Raw genomic sequence first — 18,388 nt, 5'->3', positions numbered from 1 at the left:
GACCCCGGCTGACTTCCTGCCCTTTGGGCAGGGGGCTGGACTCAATGATCTCCCGAGGTCCCTTCCAGCCCTAATGTCTATGAAATCTATAGTTGTATTTGGGTATAAGATTAATTACCTTGACTAAGACCTTGACTAAGACCAAGTTACCTTGACCAGTATGGTTGGTAACTTTCCAAAAGAAAGTTGAAAGCGGGTATATATACAGGAATTTTTTCTAGGTTCTCAGCGAGGCAGGTCTGAAAAAGGAAGACATTGAGATGTGGGAAATCAACGAAGCATTCAGCGTCGTGGTCTTGGCCAATATCAAAATGCTCGGTATTAATCCACAGAAGGTGAACATACACGGAGGGGCTGTTTCTCTTGGACATCCAATAGGGTATGTAAAGCAATGTGTTGTTTCTGGCCCTGCTGAAATAGGGGCCACAAACATCACTTGTGGCTCAGGGAGTGGAGATGGGGTGTGTGCGCTGCAGGCAGCACTCCACCAGTCTGGTCCCAAGTGCTGGCTCAGGGCTGATCAGAATCCGGTTCCAAGCCACGTCTGCACACTGGGACCAACACACAGGGCTGCCTGGGGTGGTGCATGCACTGTGTACCTCGTATCAGTCCCTCCTGCTATTGCCAGTGCTTTTTTATAGGTGCCAAGTCCAGTCCATGCACTGCAGGTAGCACAAGTTGCAATGGGGCCAGCATATAGTTCATGGGGTGGTCTCTGTTGAGGGTGCTGTTTGCAGCACAGGGGGCCTCCAGACAGCCTTGCATGCTGACTCTGGCATAGCCTGATCTAGACCAGCCCTAGACCCAGTGTACAGGACTGGTCTGGCACAGGTGTTATGTACAGCTCATGCCCCAGACCAACCCCATGTACCATGAGCAGCATCTGCAGCACTGCATCTAGTCTACTGCATGCAAGGTCAGTCCAAGACCTGTGGGCCTTGCTTGATAGCTCTAGCTTAACACAAGGGTGCAGTGCTGCACTAGCACTGCTCTGTTCCTGTCACTGAGCAGCTCCCAGAATCCTGACTTCCTCCAAGCTAAACAGTGTTTTCTTCTATTCTAGAATGTCTGGCGCAAGAATTGTGGCGCACATGGTCCATGCACTGAAGCAAGGACAGCATGGTCTTGCAGGCATTTGTAATGGAGGAGGTGGAGCTTCTGCTATACTGATCCAAAAGCTGTAGATGGCTGTCTGAAATGTTAAGCCTTAAACTTAAGTATCTTAAATGGTGGCTGTTACATTTTATTTAAGAATTTGCAGACTACATAAAACTATGGTAGCTGCAGCTTAAGTATTTCTTCAAAGCAAGTCAGAAATATTGACATCTGTTTTTTATTACTTCAATCTGAATGAAAATGTGTCTAATTATGGAAAAAAATTAAAAACGGTCACAAGCCAATAAAGGTTGTATCCTTACTCTGATTCAGGACTTCCATGCACGTGATTTACTGATCATTTTCCTTGGTTATATATTGCTGGTATCAAGTTACTTGCACCTCTTTAACACAGTTTAATTTTGAAGTCAGTAAAAGCTGCTTGAAGCTTTTTCATGAAAATCATGGTGGTTACTTTCTAAATGTTTTAGTATTGCAGAAGAATTATTTTCAAACAGCATGGGAGTCTATCTTGGCCCCAGCTGTATACATTTCTCTAGGAAGTAGCTGGAATATCAGCTCTCATTGAGAATTTCTGCAGTGCTTGTTTAGCATTGGTTACCTCATTGTTATTAATAGTAACCAACATCAGGGGGAAGACAAGTTTGTCAGCCAGAACTGAACTGTGCGCCAGCTAGAATCTGAATCACTGCTGTATAGGCAGGAGAACCACTAAATCTGTGCAGCCTGATTCGGGTGGCAAGACATCATTAAGTGTCCCACTCCACTGTGCTGCAAACTCAAAGATTTTTTTAAAAGAAAGAATTGCTAAAAGCACATATATTTATACTATTCATACTAATGAAACAGGCCTTAGCATCCAGTTTAAATTTTCAAGGGGCCTGCTGCTCTTCACCAAGTTTATTAACAATTTTGATCCCAGCATGGAAAGCTTCTTGAGCAGACAAAACAAACCTAGGAAGGACTGAGAACACACTGGAAGATGTGGATGCAATTCAGAAGGATCTTGACAGATTGGAAGTTGGGCTAGAGCTAACAGAATGAAGTTCAATATGGAGAAATGTGAGGTGCTACACCTGGGGAGGCATAATAAAAAACCCAAATACAAAATGGGGGACACCTAGCTGGATGGCAACACTGTGAAAAAGGACATGGGAGTCCTGATAAGCCAGACTCCATATGAGTGTGTAGTGTGACACAGCTTCAGAAAAGGTGAATGCAATTTTGGTATGTATCAATAGAAGCATTAGGTGCAAGACACATGAGGTGATGAGGTCTGTATGCATATTACACAAGTTTTTAAGGCCTTGGACTTCTAGAAGATGTAGCCCTTTAAGAAAACCTGTTGCTGAAGTACCCAATCTGTGTGGTAATTTTTCAGCTTACTGAAAAACAAACTGTGCAGACAGTTACCAGGGGAGAGCAGAGGTATCACACTCAGGCTCCATGTGATGTGCAGACTAGCCTGGGCTCCACAGGTATCACCAAGGGCCAGATCCAGTCCACATCTTTGACACTCCTGGGATAAATGATCCTTTCCTTCTGAGATCTGGTCAATTTACCTAGGAACTTTTTAGGGAACTAGTGGTGCTCATGGCCAGCTGCATCGCACTCAGACGATTATACAGCAACACTTAATTCCTGATGTCTACCACTTCCTGTAAAGCCACTTTGAATTCTGACCTTCACAGTACGCTGTAGGGGGGCTTATTTCTGTTCCTCCCAAAGGAATGAAAGCAAATGAAAAAAAATTAACTTGCATTTTCCCCCCTAAAAATAGCTATTACCCATAATAACAAAACCAGAATACACAGGCAGAGGCTGTGGTAGATAACGGTAGCTTAAACTAGCTTCACAAGTAGCTACAAATGTTATTTTTTTAGCTTAAAACATGGACAGCTGTTACCTACTCAAAGTTTTTATAGCATATTTCTGAAAAACCCTGTACACCAATCTTAAAACAATGTTGCTTACAAGCTTAATTATTAGAGCTTGAGCCAGGAGTTGAGCATCCCTGGTCTACACTATCAAGCAGGGATGACCTGGTTTATTAAACTGGTTCAAGACTTGAACATGAAGCAGGGGAAAAATGGGCATAATGGTAGAGATTTTTCCTTAACTTAATCATAAGCTTGTCTCTGTTTCTCCAACCCAGCATTATCTACTATATTTTCCAGGAAAAAAGACCACAGAGGTTTTGTGCAACATAAGGAAGGAGGAGAGGGTGTTAATCAGTAATAGAAAGGTGTCTGTGAGTATGGAAGAAATAGTGTTTTCCAAAAAAAGACTGCACATTAAAACATCAGCCATGCCACTTACATTTCATGCTCTAATAGTCAGTGATGGTTATTAAAAACAGACCTCAACATTCATGTTTCACACCATTCATACAACATGTTTCTGATAAATGCATTTCTACAGGAACTGGGTAAAATGAGTAGAGCAGCCCTCTACAAAACACTACATTTGATACACAAAATTGGATTTAAACAATATTTATTCAAGCCTTAAATGCTATGCAGTATTAATTTATTGAATGGGTTTAATATAAACAGCTACTGCATAATATTTTGTTCCTTAGGAATCCTTGTATGCTATTTGAAACATTGCCCTGTCCCTGTACAGATCTCTTGCAACAAGAAAAAGCCAACTAATACATTGTTTAAGACTTCAACAGTGTGAGAACAGATGAAAAAACATGCCCCAGTGCCTGTGAAGAAAAGCAGAACTATTGGGGTCTACAATGCCCAACGCTGTGCCCAACTTTTTTGCCCCTTGGGCTAGATGGGCAGAGGGACCAGGTCTGTCTGTGGGTTGGACCCAGCTGGTAAGCTTGATTTGGCACCTAGGGCCAGTGTGGCAGGGATCTGATCTGGCCACTAGGGTGAGCTGCCTAGTGGGGCCAGGAGTTGCCAGGCCCTGATCTGGAAGTGGGGGGAAGTACCCTGGCCTCAAACAAGGGCAGAGGAGGGAAGGGAGGGGGCAGAAAACAATCCAGCCCCAATTCAAACTTGCAGGTGGGGGTAGAGAGGAGGAAAGCCACCTGCTCTGATCATGGGATGAAGGAGGGAGGTAGGGGGAAGAGGGTGGCTCGGAGTGGAGTGGCCCAGCCTAGCCTCAATCTGGGTGCAGAAGGGCGGGTAGGGAGGAGGAGATAAGGAGCAGCCCAGCCTGATCCAGATGAGTGGGGGTGGGCCCAGCTGATCCTGCCAATGCAGCACTGGCCCATGGGGCTGGATCCAGCTGCATGGAGGTACCAGTACTCCCCCAGCCACCTAAGTTTCCTGAGCCACAGGGATTCCTGTGGGCTGGATCACTTGGCTCTGCAGGCCATATCTGGCCCACAAGCTGGCAGTTGAGCATCCCTGGTGTACACCATCAGAGCAGGGATCATAAGACTTAGTTTGTTAAACTGCATTCACACCAACTGGTGCCAAAGTTCAGGATCAATGAATGGAGGATCTCCCCCACCTCCGAGTGCCCAACCCAGACTACTCCATACGGTAAGTAACCCAAGAGTAGTTTAACAGCAGGATCTATATTTATTCTGATTAAATGTAAAAAAAAACAAACCCCAAAAGCAGATACTATGGTATTTGCATGTGTGGCTGAAAATATATGTGAAGAATGCAATGTAAAGTATAAGTTGAAAAATAACTTCCCCATTAGAAAGTATTTATATTCTGCCTGGCTATATTATTATTTTAAATATTTTTGCACTCTCAAGAATCATCCTAGGGGGTTAGTTCTGCATTTGAAAATAAATATTTTACCTTGGATAGTGGCTAAATCTATATTGCCTGTTCAAAATTTGGAAATATTATTTTTCTGTGAGATAAATCAAGATGACTTTCATGGCTCATAGTACAAGCTGCAAAAAAGTGTCTGTTTTTGCCTCTTTTTCATCTGGCAATAGCTTTCTAAACAGCAATGCAGTTTTCAAAAAGCCTTATTGTTTGGAGGGGTCTGCAAAGAGGCATACAAATTTACCAAGTGGTGAGCGATTATCTAGATCTGGAATGTCCTGGCTCCCCTCCCAATTGTCTTGTTTAAATTCAGCAATTCAAGTCTTAAAAAAATTGTAAGCTCCAGAATCATCACCCTACAGATTCCTGATCCCTCCCCACCACCAAGTAACTAAGCAGTTTAGCCAGGTATGTAGAGAATTCTGTAGAACAGACCACATCTGGTGTTCTGGGAAACTAAGAACATCTGGTTGTTTACAACTCTTTTTACAGTACATTTATACAATATTTACATTTCACAAACAAGTTTTACCTGTACAGTTCTTAAAATTCAATGGCTCTATGCTTCTGCAAGTGCTTTCTCAAAAATAATACCAGCACACTTCTATTTACAAATTAGCAATCTGTTTCAGAAACAGCATGATTTTGCTATAAAGTGAAACTTCAGTGCACTGAAAGTGCAGCTCACCATTTAGAATTTGTTTCTCTTCCCACACAAAACCTTTGCATGGCAGCACCCAGTTTTATACAGTCACAGTTCAGCTTTATTCATCATAATGCAGAGATAACAAGAACTTGTCCACATCCATTCCAGCTGGAAAAGAATTTGGAAGCTTCTTTTTCTGTCAGGAGGAAAAAAATGGCTCACATTAAAACTGAAGCCAAAGAGTATGAAGGAGAAGAAGAGGCTCGCAAACATCATGGATACTGCTTTATGGTTTCCCATCTGCATTACCACGGAAATAGACATGAAGCTTATTCAGAAAACAAGCCATGCTTGCACTGAATTACTGTATGGAAGTATTTTCATTGTATGTTCCCAGTAGCAGACATGCAGCATAATTCAAGAACTAGGAGACCGGAATAGATGTACTGCTTCATTGCTTTCAGAGACATCCCTTTGTTAGTATGATCTAAGTTCCTACATTCATAACACATGGATTATGCTCATCACAATGGGCCACCTCTGGGTAAAACGTGTTATATGGCTTAATATTGCAAATTACAAAAACCAGATGTGCTTTATATCTATAGGCTACTTTTTAATCTCAAGTAAACGTCTTTGCAATTCACCACTGTATCTAACATCCAAGGTAACATTTCAAATTATATGAGATTTTAGGTGTAGTGCCCTGTGGACACAGGAAAAGGCTGAACCCCAGGCCTGCCCAGTGCTGGTTTAAAATGCAAATGGTTCATTTTTTTGCAATGAGTAAGTTTCTAAGGCTAGGGACAGACATTCACAAAGCCTGAGCCTGAATTGATTCAATCTCTGCAGGTTAGTCTAACCTGGCTGCTAAATTGAACTGATTTGTAACTGCACAGGCATCACAGACATGCAGGCACATGCCTGCAGTGACTCAGGCTAGAAACCAGAGGGGTGCTTGAGGAGCCCTTCCTTCCCTTTCCACAGCACCAAGCTGAGGGGGATGTGGCCAGGCTCCACAGATGCTCTGATTACCCCAGCAGAGAACTGGTAACAGTGTTCACCCCGAACTCCATGTTCATCACAGATATTACCTGTTGATTCAGCATGGACAGTAGCCAGCATGTGGTCTGCTAGCTAATACATAAACACCTCAGCAAGGCAGAGGGGAGTGGGGGGGTAGGAGCGAAGCAGCCCAGTCTCTGCCAGAGCTGCAGCCGGGGAGCAGAGGGGAGGGGCCAGCCCTGCTGTGGAGCAAAGTGCCCCGCCCAGCCCAGAGAGCATGTCAGGATGCCGTGGGAGTCTGGTTCATCTTAAGCCAGCAAGGAGTCTGGGACTAACACTGCATAAGCTGGTTTGACCCAAATCAGTTAAATCTGATACTACATTCAATCAGGTTCATCTCAAACCGGTTTCAGCCATTTTTGAATTGGTTTACATGCACTGAGTATCTGTTGTTCCAGCTTTAAACTAGTTTCTGATCATTTAAACCAGTTTATGTGCAACGTTTGTTCCTAGCTTAAGAGACTAATGTGACCTTGCAACACCACAGGCTCCAGTAAAGTGAAGGGTGAGTGCTCCTGCACAGGTGAGGACAGCACCTGACTCTTAAGAATTAGTCATGATGAGAAGCAGATGGGTTCAAAAGGATGTCACTGGTACTAAGAAATTTGCATTAAGGGATGTTTGAGTTTTGGGCTTGTAGCTCTCAGCCAACCAATCCTAGATCTATACTGGACTGGAAAATACTGACAATACTCAGATAAAAAAGTAAGTATCTGTACTTGCCTTTATCTTCTTCTTTTTCATTGGCGTTGTAGAGCTCTGGAGATCTTTTCTGCTGGCAGAACGAGAAAGTCTCTCCCCCTCATTCAGGTCCTCCAGCTTCCTTTTCTTTCCTGTGCTTCTTAAAGACCTGAATTGCTGGGTATTGTCCTTTAGAGGAGTTGTAGTACTAGTCCTTGCAATAGCAGCCCGTGACAGAATCATCAACGTATGGGCAGCCATACTGACACTATTTTCACTACCTGTTTCACTAGTTGGGCTGCAGGCTGGCAAGTCTGGAGTAGCTGGAGGAACCATTATTCTAGGAGTTGTGCTATCTTCATTGTAACGTCTACATGTTGGTGTCCTTATGCTGTCTGTGGTATCATCTGTATGCCTATCCCCAACTCCTGATGGTGTACGGGGTACTGGTAAATCCCCGTTTTCAACCGCTTTGCTAGCGGGGCTATTCCACTGAATGTCATGTAACATTTCCACAGCTTGCTTTGTTAATGGGCTTGCCAGGCAAAGGCCTTGGCTGGAAGATTTAGCTTGGTCCTGCTTTGGCTCCTTTGAAGACAGGGAAACAGTTCCTGAACTTTTGCTACTGCCATTAGACAGTGTGCCTGTTTTTTTGTTCACATCTTGTACTGAGGCAGCTGTTTTCTCATTCCGAAGGCCAGTGTTCTGTTGGCCATTGGACAGTTTTGCAGCTTCCTGATTGTTCTGTTTATCATCAGTGTCTCTCCTTAATTCATTCTCTTTGTTTGCCGTTGTCTTGTGGAATGACTCTAACCCAACTCCCGAGGCCAAAGACTTCCTCTCAGGCTGTGCTTCTTTCACAACTGCACCTCTATTGCTACCGATTTCAGGCTTACATAAAATTCTAGGCAATGTTTTCTCCTTCTCTCTTTTGCTAGGCTGTATTTTAAGAGATGCAGATGTAGCACTAGGAGAATCTACAGCAAACAAACTGTTCTCACTCTTTTCCTTTTGCAATGAACTCATAGCTGGAACCTGGGCATTTCCTCCTGGAGCTGGCAAAGCGCTGTCAAAGCAAAGTACTCTCCGGTGGCTTTCATTCTGCTTGGAATTTGAATTTGTGGTCTCTCCCACTGCTGTAAGAGAAGTCTCCTCAAGTTTCCTTCCCTGGTCTGCACTGACATTTCTATCTGAATTACCAGTCCTAAAATGAAAATAATCAGGAACAGAACATGATTACTATTGTGCAAAGTTAATTTTGAGGAACTGTTAGTTCTTTTAAACCTATTTCTCTATTTTGTAAGTATAGCTTATATATTTGCTCTAACCACAAAATGAAACCAACGTGGATTCAGTTCATTCAGGTGAGGGCACAAAGCCCTCTACGCTACAAAGTTCTGTTGGCAGAGCTACGTCAGCTAGGTGCACGTAAGCCAGGCAATGCTCAATAGCATAAAACAAGCAGAGAACTCTAGCCTAGCACTGCCACTCCTACGGGCATGCCCCGCTGCGTGCATGTGCAAAAGCTCCAATTCAAAGAAAAACCCTTCAAGACCTGCTAGAAACCAAAAAGAAGGAAAAGACCCCTGGAGAGTTAATTCACTGCTGTTAATGAGGCAGTTCTCCCCACCATGTTCTAATAGGAAATCACTAGTTGGCACATGGCAAGGCAAGTGGTTATACTAACCTTTGTATTCGAGAACTTGGATGGCTCAGAGGTTCTGCTGTACTGCTCGCTGGCTTTCCTGAAGAGTGAAGCTCTCAGTTATTACTGTTCACATTTAAAGTAAACCACCTCAGAATGGGTCCAAGAAAGAAACATCCCATTTCTTAAAAGAGCCAGTTCAGGTGGCAGAACAATTCATCAATATAGTAGCCACTTCACAATACCTTTTACAGTTCTAATACTTACAAAAAAGTGGCACACGTGCCACTTCAATGAAACTACGTCATGTTGAAACAAGTAGAGCGAACTTTGATTTATAAATGCAAAGAATGGGTAAGTGGAACGAATCAAATAAATCCAGCCTTGTTTAAAACTGCCAGGGAAATGGGTAGTTCCTTGGTCACGTGCAAAGAGAAAGATGGAATGTATATGCAAGGGGCTTGAGAGCACTGGTAAAATTTTACAGGGTAGGTCTAAGCCAGTGGAGGCCAACCTTTTTGGCAGGTGTGTCACAAATTAGCCCTGCACCCACCCCTAGCATCACTCCCATCCCCTGCTCTGCTCTGCTGTTTGCCGTATTCCATTGTGGACCTGTCTCCTCCCCAATCTGCCATGTGACACACACACAGGCTGCCCAGGCCCTAAAGCCATTACTTTAAAATCTCCACATAATCAGAATCAACTTAACTCCCTTGGTGTTGAGCTCATGTCCCAAAGACACAAAACACTGTACCTATGTTAGACTTGCTCCTTGCTCCTGTACTCTTCTGAGCTTTGGGAGGGATGGGTAGTTTAGGAACACTTCTGTTGCACACAGGGTTTGAGATAGGCACATGCAGAACCTTGAAAAAAGATCATGTGTCACATTATGGTTGGCATGAAAGCTGCTTCCCTCCCCCTTGTTTGACTGCAAAAAGATGCAGATATTTCAGAGCATTTTACCTGGTGGGAAGGTGCTGAGAAAGTATTTCCATTTTGTCCTACTACTGATATAGGAATCATCCCTACCATTCCTTGCAGAACAGGCTGTACTGGAGATGCAATGATGATCGCAGACCCTACAAGTTAAGTAAATATATTTATGTAGAATAAAAAAATATTTTTTTAAAGGAGAGAAAAAGGTTCTAAAACTTGCTGCCTCTACACAAAACATATAAAAAAAACAGCTTACTTACAAAAAACCCTGGCTTTAGGATTTGATTACAGCCATGGGCTGATAAAAATGGACTGTTAATTTTAAAAGAAAATGTATAAAATTTAAATGATAAGAAAATGTGTTTAAAATTTAAATCACTGTTAAGTCAAAAGATTTATAATCTATTCTTAAAAAAAATGAGAGTACGCAGTACATGTATGTTGCCAAAGTTTTAACGAAACTAGCTGCTGAATTTGTACAACTTATTAGCTAGGCAGCTAAAATGGGAGTTTACTGAAGCAGTAAAGCAAATTTTGAGAGCAGGAGCCTCTTCTGTTAGTTTAGAGAATATTTCCTTCATTGCTGTTTACTGAACTGTATCTATAGGAATATGTAGCAAACCTCTAGAAGAATATAAGAAAAAGAAATGTGAAAGCAGAAGGGAAAGGGGAAGAAAAAACATTCAGATTAGCTCTAGAGCAGGGGTTGGAGCAGTACAGGGAGTTGAGGATAAGTCCTAGGCTGCACCTGGATGTGGAGGGGGCTAAGGAGGGGAGGGAGATGAAAGGGGAAGGGGCATATCTGCGGGGCACACATGGTATAGCCTAAGGGATTAGAAATGGGACAACTGTTAGGTTGCTGGAGAGGTACAGTGTGGTTCTAGTGATAAAAAGGGTTACTTTTATTTTATTTTATTTTACTATCCATAACAGAATCATAGGTGAACACAGCAAGGACTAAGAAAAAGGTTAAGCAACCTTAAAAAGATTAAGCAGCACAGAACTACTGAACTTCAATGGGAAACTTATTCAAGGTTGTGAAACTAGGAGTTGAAAAAGCAGAAAAGCCCACTTTTCTCTTCCCATCTAAAAATGGGAGTGAATGAAATCTACCAGTTCTAAATTCTTGAAGAGCAAAGTGACTATATGGTCCATTCAATTCTCTTATTACAAATTATAACTTCCTTTAAACATGCAGCATGTGTATAAATTAATTTCTTCTGTATCCAGCAAATTGGAGAAGTTTTTTTTTTTAATTAAATACAGCAAGCTTTAATTATTGTCAACTAATAATAATGTCAGAAAAAAAGTAAAATGTCAAAACATTAGAATGGTTTATTTAAATCACGATTCAAATTGGTAATTTAAATTAATGTTCCCTGTTACAAGGCTAGAAATCTTCTGACTGCCTGACACAAAGCAGCATGTTATACAGCTACACTGGCATTTTGCAAACTGAACATATTGTTAGACTGACTTTTGATCACAGTTTGATTTATATTTTTTGGAATAAAAGTATATTTATATGATAGCATCTACTTTGTATCTAGATCGTATTTTCTCAACTGAACTTTTTGTTGTCTTTTATAGTTTAGCTCAACATTGCAGAGAATAACTTCCTTTTATTTCGTGACGCTTTAAGTTATACATCTTTTAATAAATTACTGTCACTTTACAAAAATAATAGCTAAAGTTAAAGTTGCATAATAAGTACTTTCCTCCATGTTGTTGACCCTTGTCTTCGTTTGGGCAACTTGCTAGGTATATTGAACAAACTATCCTTCCCTTCTGATATATTCCCTGTTTCAATAACCCTCTCCTTCTAATACTTGGTCTACTTTAAAAGCTTACTGGTATAACTGCCTTTACTGAAATAATTATACCAATAAAAGCCCTGGCATACATAGTATTAGACCAAAATGAAGATGTTTTTATAAAATAAACAGAAGAGTATAACACCAATTTTTCTATTTGAATACATTATTTCCCTTTTAGTCTGTTACTTGTTTCATACTTGACATTCAGTGTGACTAGTTCTCTTCTACGTTTCTTTCTTTTGGAGAAGGAACAGAACCAGTTGTTTTAGGCACTAGAAAAAGTGTTTCTAAGAGCAGATAATCAGATTCTGAAATGTGCTTTAGTTGGGAATATTTTTAAAAACAGTAGGTCCCTTCCTAACCTTACAACTTTAATAACTGCGATGTTTTGCCCCTGAAAGACGAGTCCTTAACTCTTCAGTATCATATAATCTGCCAGAGGCAAAAGAAAAGAACAACAAACATTTTATAAGTTAAATTCCTAGTTTGTGTCAAGTGCTAGATAAAATGGTATCTAAAATGAATTTGCTTTTTACTAAGACACCAAGAATACGTGAAAGTAGTAAGTACTCCTCAGAAACATTTCAAGAATAGTTCTAGACAAATTACCTTGTGAAAAGTTGGGAGACATTGTTTGGCTTGTTGCAAACGTGCTGCTTGACCTTGGAGGCGTCCGTAACTGTTGTGCTGCTGGAGCTTGAGCAGCAAGGGGCATCGAATTGCCAGGAAATACAACTACATTCGATGGAGTTACTGTAGTGCCCAAGACTGTTGGATCAGTCACACACGTGGCTATATAAAGGTTGTTTGAATTGCCAAAAGCAGTGCTTGTTGTAGGCAGTAACTGTATAAATCCTCCATCCTTGGCAATATTAGTTGTACCAGCAACTGTAAGAACAGTACAGTCTTCATTCTTTGTGCCCACAGTGCTGATAACAGGATCTTTAGGTCTAAGCACAAGAAGATTCTGCTCTACCAAAGCAGAATCTCCAGAACGTTCAATCTCTTCTGAAGTCAGACACTTGGATTGTCCTGTAGTTTTGGCTGGAGATTTGGTTGGAGAAGATAACACTATTGTTGGCAAATTTTCTCCAGTGATGCTATTAACTGCATTGTTCAGCTCACTGTCTGATGAAATAAATGGGTCATCGCTAATGATAATTTTCAAGGACATTATATTAGCAGGATCTACATCCATAGGCTGACTGCTAGAAGACACACCGCCAATCCTTTTGAGCTCAGTGCTAGGCTCATCTGTAGAAGATGCAGTTCCTGGAGGAGAACGGCATGTCTCAACTATGGCAGGATTACTTTCAGTGGATATTATGGAAATTTCTGCACAACCGTCATCACCTGAGGAAAAAGTTACAGTATCAGCATCTGCTTTTGTAGAAGATGAAGGCTCTTGCATTTCCACTTGTGTTTTCTCAGAGTTTGATGATTCTGAATGGAGATTTAAATCCTTTGTGCAAGACTTAAGTGTATGCTGATCATCTGAATAAGGTTTGTTAGACGTATCTACAACTTCAAGCTGCAACTCTGTTTTCTTTGGATCCAGTAAATTCACCATAGAGCTCTCCCCACAGTCTGACCTTTTATCCTGTTCTTGACAGCTAGATTGGTGACTAGAATTCTGTTGTAAAACTACAGGCAACATAGGTATATCTTTTGAAACATCCTGTTCATTTTTACCTGAATCTGCTGACTGATTAGATATTGATGCATTAATTTTTTTCAGCATCACACTGTGACCAGGGCTCCTATGAGATCTTTTGCTATTAAGTTTTTCAGATAATGAAGTATCTGGTGATAAATGACAGTCACGTACAGAGTACATTCTATTTTCACTGCTAACTGTGTCTTCATCAAGTGAAGGCAAAGAACTCTGCGGAATTTCAGAATGATCATACTCCAAACCAGGTCTATTTTGAGCATTATGATACTGTGGGTCTTTTTCAGTTTCCACAGCTGTTTCACTTTCTGATACCAATTCAGCTGCCTCTTTATTACTATAAGAGTCCACACAGTGTTCATTACAGCTGGTACGAGAATTCTGTTTTTTGTTCAATTCAGTCAAATCAGGCACAGATTCAAAAGCAATCTCAAGCTCGCCAATTTGTTCATCAGTTACTGCTTTAAGTGTTTCAGTCTGGTTTTTTGGTTTGCTACTTCTGGGCGATTGTTCACTGGTTACACTTTTCTGTCCAGTATCACCAGAATCACCGCTGCTGTTCTTCAGAGTGTGCACTGCTTCTTCTGGATGATAATCTTTACAGGACAGAGCCCCAGTGGAATTATCCCCTGAAAAACAACAAGTTGAATTGTTTCACTATTTCTATAAATCAGATTCCATAGGTTTAAACTAACCACAAATCACTATAGTGGCAAACTGTTTCATAAGTGATTCACTGAAAGTAATGTTTCCACTGTAATCCTTGAACAAGAAAAAGATTTTACCTCCCAGTCAACAAATGGTTGAACTGAACCAATTTTTTTTTTAAATGACTCAAGTTTTCTGGGCACTTTTTCTACTTTTATTCAGCTCCTTTGTAATGTATTCTCCACCTGACCCCCCTTTTAAATCAATTAGAAGCTACCCACAGAGGATAGGGCAGAGTACAGCACCTAAAGCTGGAATGTAAATAGACATGTTATTTGACGCAAGCCTGATTGTCCCAGGGTTTGACCCAGATCAAAACAGGCACAGCACAATCATTTAGACATGTAACACTTCCAAACTGCATTATTCTTCCTGCACTAGAGAGGAGCACAGAACCTGGCCAGCTTATCCTGGGAAAAAGCACAATAACCTTAGAGATGCACACAGCCATGCCTGGGGGAAAAAATAGTAGCATATTTTCTCTCTCATATTTCAGAAGGACTAAAGTAGGATGATGGACTTGTACACCTTTACAACCCTGGGACTAAAGCAGTAATTCTCATCCAGTATGGCACAGCACCCTGAAATGCCTAGAGATCCTTTCAAGGGTGCTACACAATGATAACAATGTTAGTTGTGCAATCATGATTCACAAGATAAACCCAGAGATTTCAAGTAAGAATCCATAGGGTTAAAAACATTCTGACCTGCTGCAGTCTCTCTGACCCCTCTGCAACAGAAAAACTGCTGTATTATTTTTCCATAGTTTTCACTTGGGTTTTTTTTTTTGACTAAGAGCTGGCATTTTCTTAGGGGGCACTTGAGCCTAAAATGGTTGATAACTGCAGGAAGAGGGTTTTTCCTGGAACAAAGGAACGTCTATTCATAACTATAAACAAACGTCCCATCTGCCCTGGGAGAAAGCCTTCTGTCCCAAAATTTTATAGATGTACATAACCACTGTCCCACTTCAAGACCCTTTGAAGTATACCAGATAAAATGCACTAACTCTTTTTCACATGACATCTTCTCTCATGTCTATATGGTTATTACAGTTCATTTCAGGGACAAGCCTATCGGGCTGTGTGCTTTCACTTACCACCTACTGGCAAAGGAGCAGGATTGCAGCTTGGAAGTGTGACTATAAATGGCTGTGCCATTCCTACTTTGATCTGGGTCAAACCCGATGACAACGAAGAACCAGAGGTCCTCTAAACAACCAGAGGACAACGAAGCTGTAAAACAGGCAGGCCTGATTGTTCCAGGCTTTGACCTGAGTCAAAAAACACGAGCAACACAACAGTGAGAATGCACAGCTGACAGGCTTTTCCTTGGACTATAACTCACAGTTAACTTAGACACATAGAGCTATGCCCTGGGAAAAGTGTTAGCACATTTTATCTTGCATACTTCACAGGACCCAACACAGAACAATGGACCTAGATTTTTTGTTACAATTATTATTAGACCAACTGTATATTTGGGAGGGCTATCTCCTCATTCAGAATGGAAATACAAATTTGAAGTCTACAACATTCATCTGATTAATTTATGACATCGTCAAGCAAAATTTACAATGTTTTGGGGGACTATTCTGCTGCCTGAGTCCCTAGCTTTTATACCACTGTACATGAGGATCAGTAGTTTCCCATGCCTTGTAAGTTGCAGGTTTGTGGCAATATTAAGCCCTGAATTTGAGAATGAATCAACTATCTGCAGGTATTTTTGTTAAGGCCAAAATGGATACAGGAAGATAATAAACACCACTTACTAACTTCTTCAGTTTCTAAAGAACTTTCAAGGGTATTCAGATTATTTTCTTCCCCCACAACTGTACTTTCAACTCCACTCTGACTGGAAACACCATGAGGTAAATTCTTATTAGTTTTGTTCTTACCTATTTCAAAATAAAACAACAATGTGAACACAGAATTAACAGTTTCAGCTTAAACGCATGCAATTTTCAACTAACATAATTTACATAAAAAGCTTGCATTTAAAAGTCCAAATTATGACAACACACAAAATTCAGATTCTCACTAGAAATCCACTGATAACTTAAAAATATCTTCATTTCTGCAGTAATATTTTACTAGGATTATCCCCAGCCAGGCTAGAAAGGTAAAAGATATATTTGAATAAAACACTGAACAGCAAGGCAAATGCAATCTACCTCCTTGGTTAGGTTTTGCTTTTTCAAGCAACACTTTGAAAGTCCATGCTTTGCAACAGTGCTCAAACAGGGAAAGCATAACCTACCATAATCAAATAAGTCAAAGAGAGCTTGAAATGCTGGATCTGATTCCGTCTGTTCCAAGATATCCTGTATTGCTTCTTCTGACATATGGATTTCACCCTGAGATGCAATAAATCACAGAACTGATTTACAAATTGATCTGCTAAAAAAAAACAACCCTCCTACAATATGAAACGAACTATTCTTATCAGTAACATTTTACTTAGTAGTACAATCTGAATTAACTGAAACAGGAAGTATTCTTCATTACAAATTTAATGCATTAAAAAAGTGATGAGAATTTGGGAAAGCATTCATAGAAGATATTAGACACCAAGTATAATTATAAGTCTAACTATGAAAATATTCTTATATAAAAGTTAAGAAAAACAGATTTAAATTAATAATAAGCCATGCATTTATACTGGCACAAATCATGCTTTTTTTCATGACCTCCCTAGCCAAAAGCTAAGGAAATATCAATTATACTCCCAATATTTTGCTTTCAAGTACAATTCAGATTCTAAACAGTGAAATGCACTGTTAGAACTTTTTCATGCGTACATTTCAGAATGACAACTCTTATTTAAACCAACTAGGTAAAAGATACACAGTCCCTAGATCTAGTGGCAGGATGGATTCCTACTACTTGGAAAAGTGCAGTTTAAATCCTAATTTTCCTCAATTTTTCCATCTGTACTTGAGTTATTTGTAAAGCAAATTGTATTTGCATTGGTGAGTGCAACTATTAAAACCTGCAGATTTGCAACTAAATATGGCCTTAAAAAAGCTCTTATATAATTTTTTTTTCATGCCTAAGAAGTGCATGAGTACCTGAAGTCCAAGGATTTCATCAATTGCAGACTCTTGTTCTGCAAGGCCACTGTCGGTTTGTTTGGGAGCCTGAGTAACACTGCCATCACTGGAACACAATTAACAACAGTTTATATAGGATTTGGAAATAAACTGGGCACAGGTCAGGATTCCATGCATACATTTTTTTTTTTTTTTTTTTACCTGCCCAAGAATTTGTTAATATTTTCTGCAAGCTTCTCTTGAAGTGATTTGTTGCTCAGGATTTTTTCTCTGGCATTTTCAATAACCAGTTGCTGGAAAACAAAATTTTAAAGTAACCAAATTTACATTAAAAATGGGCTCAGTACACTAAAAACTGTGATGCACAGAGAAAACTCTTCATAAAATAAATTAAACTCTTTATAGTAACTACCTTCATTGTAACCATGAAAAGAACTGTAGCAGCCAATTCTCTGCTACCCGCAACTCCCCTTTCCGTGAGATAACAAGATCACAGAGACAACTGGAAGCTGCCTATGTAGATAACTTCCAGTTACTCTTCCTGGTAGACATGCACACTGGCTATTCAAACTGGGCACCTAATACCTCCACTGAGAAATCTAGATTCCTGTCTTTAAAATGCACTTTCTACACCATATTCAGGCCTAAAAAGCAACTGGCAAAAGTCAGGAAAATCTGGTACATTGTTTAGTTGTTTCATCCTGCCCATGAAAGGAAGAGCAGGCTAATGATTGAGTCAGTGTTGATAAAGTTTCTTAAACAATGAATGGCTAGACATATTTCCTCTTGAGCTAGCACCTACTCTCAGAAAAACATTGACAAATGCCATCAATAGCTGCGCCCCAAGAACTTAGAAACTACTGCAGAGTATGGGGGAAAAGGAAAAGATAAGATGACGCACACACCCTCAAAAAATTTCCCTATTTTTAGCCTCTAATTCAAGCCCCATGTTCATGCCTGCCCCCGCCCCGCTCCTGTCACTGCCACTGCCACTCCCCTGCTTTCCTGCCTGCCACCACTTCTCCCCACACACCCACCCACCAGCTGATCTGGCACCACGTGGTTCCCAGCTGCATTACTGGACCACAGGACTCAGCAGGAGTTGGCCCAGCCCCCGCAATTCTCAGCTGGCTCCATGCAGTGCTAGCTAACCAGGTCAACTCCTGCTGTGTCCTGCTGTCTCAGCCGTGCAAGCTGTGATGTGGTGCTGGAGCAGTGAGGGGGACAAGATAAGACCAGAGAAGCGACAGCAGTGGGTGGGGAAGGTAACGAAGTGGCAGAAGGGCAGCAGTGGTAGATGGGGG

General features: G+C 40.9%; 2 protein-coding genes across 3 annotated transcripts in view; one reads left to right on the top strand and one right to left on the bottom strand.

The window, feature by feature from the left end:
- ACAT1 (acetyl-CoA acetyltransferase 1) overlaps positions 1–13,458 on the top strand; it is a 27,928-nt gene extending 14,470 nt beyond the window's left edge. Inside the window, exons 11-13 of one of the 2 annotated variants that reach the window (XM_019530239.1) lie at positions 222–379; positions 1,064–1,217; positions 13,444–13,458. In XM_019530239.1, the coding sequence (XP_019385784.1) occupies positions 222–379; positions 1,064–1,184 (279 nt within the window). In that variant the 3' untranslated portion in view covers positions 1,185–1,217; positions 13,444–13,458. Of the gene's footprint in view, positions 1–221; positions 380–1,063; positions 1,424–13,443 lie in introns of those variants that run through there. The other variant, XM_019530238.1, reaches the window with a different exon arrangement.
- LOC109306702 (protein NPAT) overlaps positions 3,596–18,388 on the bottom strand; it is a 38,715-nt gene continuing 23,922 nt past the window's right edge. The window contains exons 9-18 of the mRNA XM_019530236.1: positions 17,286–17,377; positions 17,103–17,190; positions 16,292–16,388; positions 15,804–15,929; positions 12,262–13,953; positions 9,863–9,978; positions 9,654–9,762; positions 8,942–8,999; positions 7,297–8,458; positions 3,596–5,704 (exon numbers count right to left, since the gene is read on the bottom strand). Coding sequence (XP_019385781.1) covers positions 5,627–5,704; positions 7,297–8,458; positions 8,942–8,999; positions 9,654–9,762; positions 9,863–9,978; positions 12,262–13,953; positions 15,804–15,929; positions 16,292–16,388; positions 17,103–17,190; positions 17,286–17,377 — 3,618 coding nt within the window. The 3' untranslated portion in view covers positions 3,596–5,626. The remainder of the gene's footprint in view (positions 5,705–7,296; positions 8,459–8,941; positions 9,000–9,653; positions 9,763–9,862; positions 9,979–12,261; positions 13,954–15,803; positions 15,930–16,291; positions 16,389–17,102; positions 17,191–17,285; positions 17,378–18,388) is intronic.

This window comes from Crocodylus porosus, unplaced genomic scaffold (genome assembly GCF_001723895.1).
Source record: "Crocodylus porosus isolate Cpor-Errol unplaced genomic scaffold, CroPor_comp1, whole genome shotgun sequence".
Lineage (NCBI taxonomy): Eukaryota > Metazoa > Chordata > Crocodylia > Crocodylidae > Crocodylus > Crocodylus porosus.
This window is presented reverse-complemented; position numbering and strand designations above follow the sequence as displayed.